This window comes from Merops nubicus, unplaced genomic scaffold, assembly GCF_000691845.1.
Source record: "Merops nubicus isolate BGI_N331 unplaced genomic scaffold, ASM69184v1 scaffold48753, whole genome shotgun sequence".
NCBI lineage: Eukaryota > Metazoa > Chordata > Aves > Coraciiformes > Meropidae > Merops > Merops nubicus.
Window position 1 is genome coordinate 255 of NW_008597821.1, and position 1,342 is coordinate 1,596.

At 50.4% G+C, this 1,342-nt stretch overlaps 1 protein-coding gene across 1 annotated transcript in view; it reads right to left on the reverse strand.

Moving 5' to 3' along the window:
- Window positions 1-1,084: 1,084 nt before the first annotated feature.
- PBK (PDZ binding kinase) overlaps window positions 1,085-1,342 on the reverse strand; it is a gene marked incomplete at its 5' end in the record, with an annotated part of 1,167 nt that continues 909 nt past the window's right edge. The window contains one exon of the mRNA XM_008936812.1: window positions 1,085-1,290. Within this exon, the coding sequence (XP_008935060.1) occupies window positions 1,085-1,290 (206 nt within the window). The remainder of the gene's footprint in view (window positions 1,291-1,342) is intronic.

Genomic DNA, 1,342 nt, shown 5'->3' on the forward strand with positions numbered 1-1,342 from the left:
AGCCCTGAGGGGGAGGCTCAGGCTCACTGCCAGCAGAGGGCCACGGAGCCAGGAGGTACTTTTGGGGAGGAGTTTAGCCTGGTGGGATGTCCCCTCGGCTTCCTCCAGGCCAAAATGAGGGCTCAAGGAGGGGGTTGGTATTGGGTGTACAGCGTCGTGGTGGGGGTCACAGGTAGGTTGGTTTCTTCTCCAAGTGTTGATTTTATGGTGAGTAAGTTAATTTCTTCCAAAGGTTTAATTAATATATGTTTTCTCTTTGGTGGGGGGAGTTCTGAGCTAGCTCCCCTGTGGTGTGTGAGGTCTTATAGAGGGATTGTCTTGGGTTTAGAAGCCTCTGGGTCAAGGTGTTGCTGCTTTTCCACCTTGGAGGAGCAGGAGATGTTTTCCAAGACCCCATTTGGGGCAGGATTTGCCCCAGGGGCAGGAGCCCTGGGAGCCTCCAGGGGTTGGAAGCTGCTGGAGAAACTGGGAGATGCTGAGACACGTGGGAATGGTTCCAGTGCTGGAGAAGGAAGAGCCAACAGAAGCCAAGGGGCTGCAGGACCAGGATCTGGGGTGACCTCTTCTTCTCCAGCAGCCAGCCAGGGGCAGGAATTTGGTCTTTTTCTTTAATAAATCCCCAAGAAATGGCTTTTTTTTTTCCTCTTAGCCCTACACCCTTTTATACCATGGCATGATGCCTCTTACCTCACATCTTTTCTCCTGTTCTCCTGCCCTCAACCACCTCAGGAGCACAAACACTTCACCCAAGACCTTCCACACCCCCCAAAAAAGGCTCAAAAAACCCACAAGATGAAAAAAAAAAACCATTTATTTTTAACATCTTGGTCACCATACCTGATGCTCAACATGAAGAGAGAGAGGAAGGGTTGAAAAAGGCCTTCAATGGACAACTAGAAACCAAAACTAGGGCTTAGGGTAAGGACTGAAGGGCAGGGAGATGCCTCCAAGAAGCAGAAGGAGCCCAAATCAGGCCTAAATGAGGGTTAGTGCTAATGAGGCTCTGGTTTTTATACCACAGAGCTGGTTGCAGGTCCTGGAAGGATCTAAATCCAATCCCTGAGCTCCTGGAGCTTGGATTTTTTTACTCCTGGGGCCAATTTCCTTCCAGAACCTCCACGATCTGTGCAGCTGAAGGACGTTTTTTGGGCTCCTCACTGGTGCAGACAGAGAAAAGATCAATCATGTGCTGGTAGGAGGAGTCCAGCTCCTCCATGTTGAGAGCAGGACGAGTTCCCAAGGCTGCATAATATGCTTCCTCATCAAAGCTGTCTTCATCAAAGGATTCCTCTGGAGAAGAAAGGGGGTGAGGTGATGGAAACCACCCAACAACCCCCTGCAG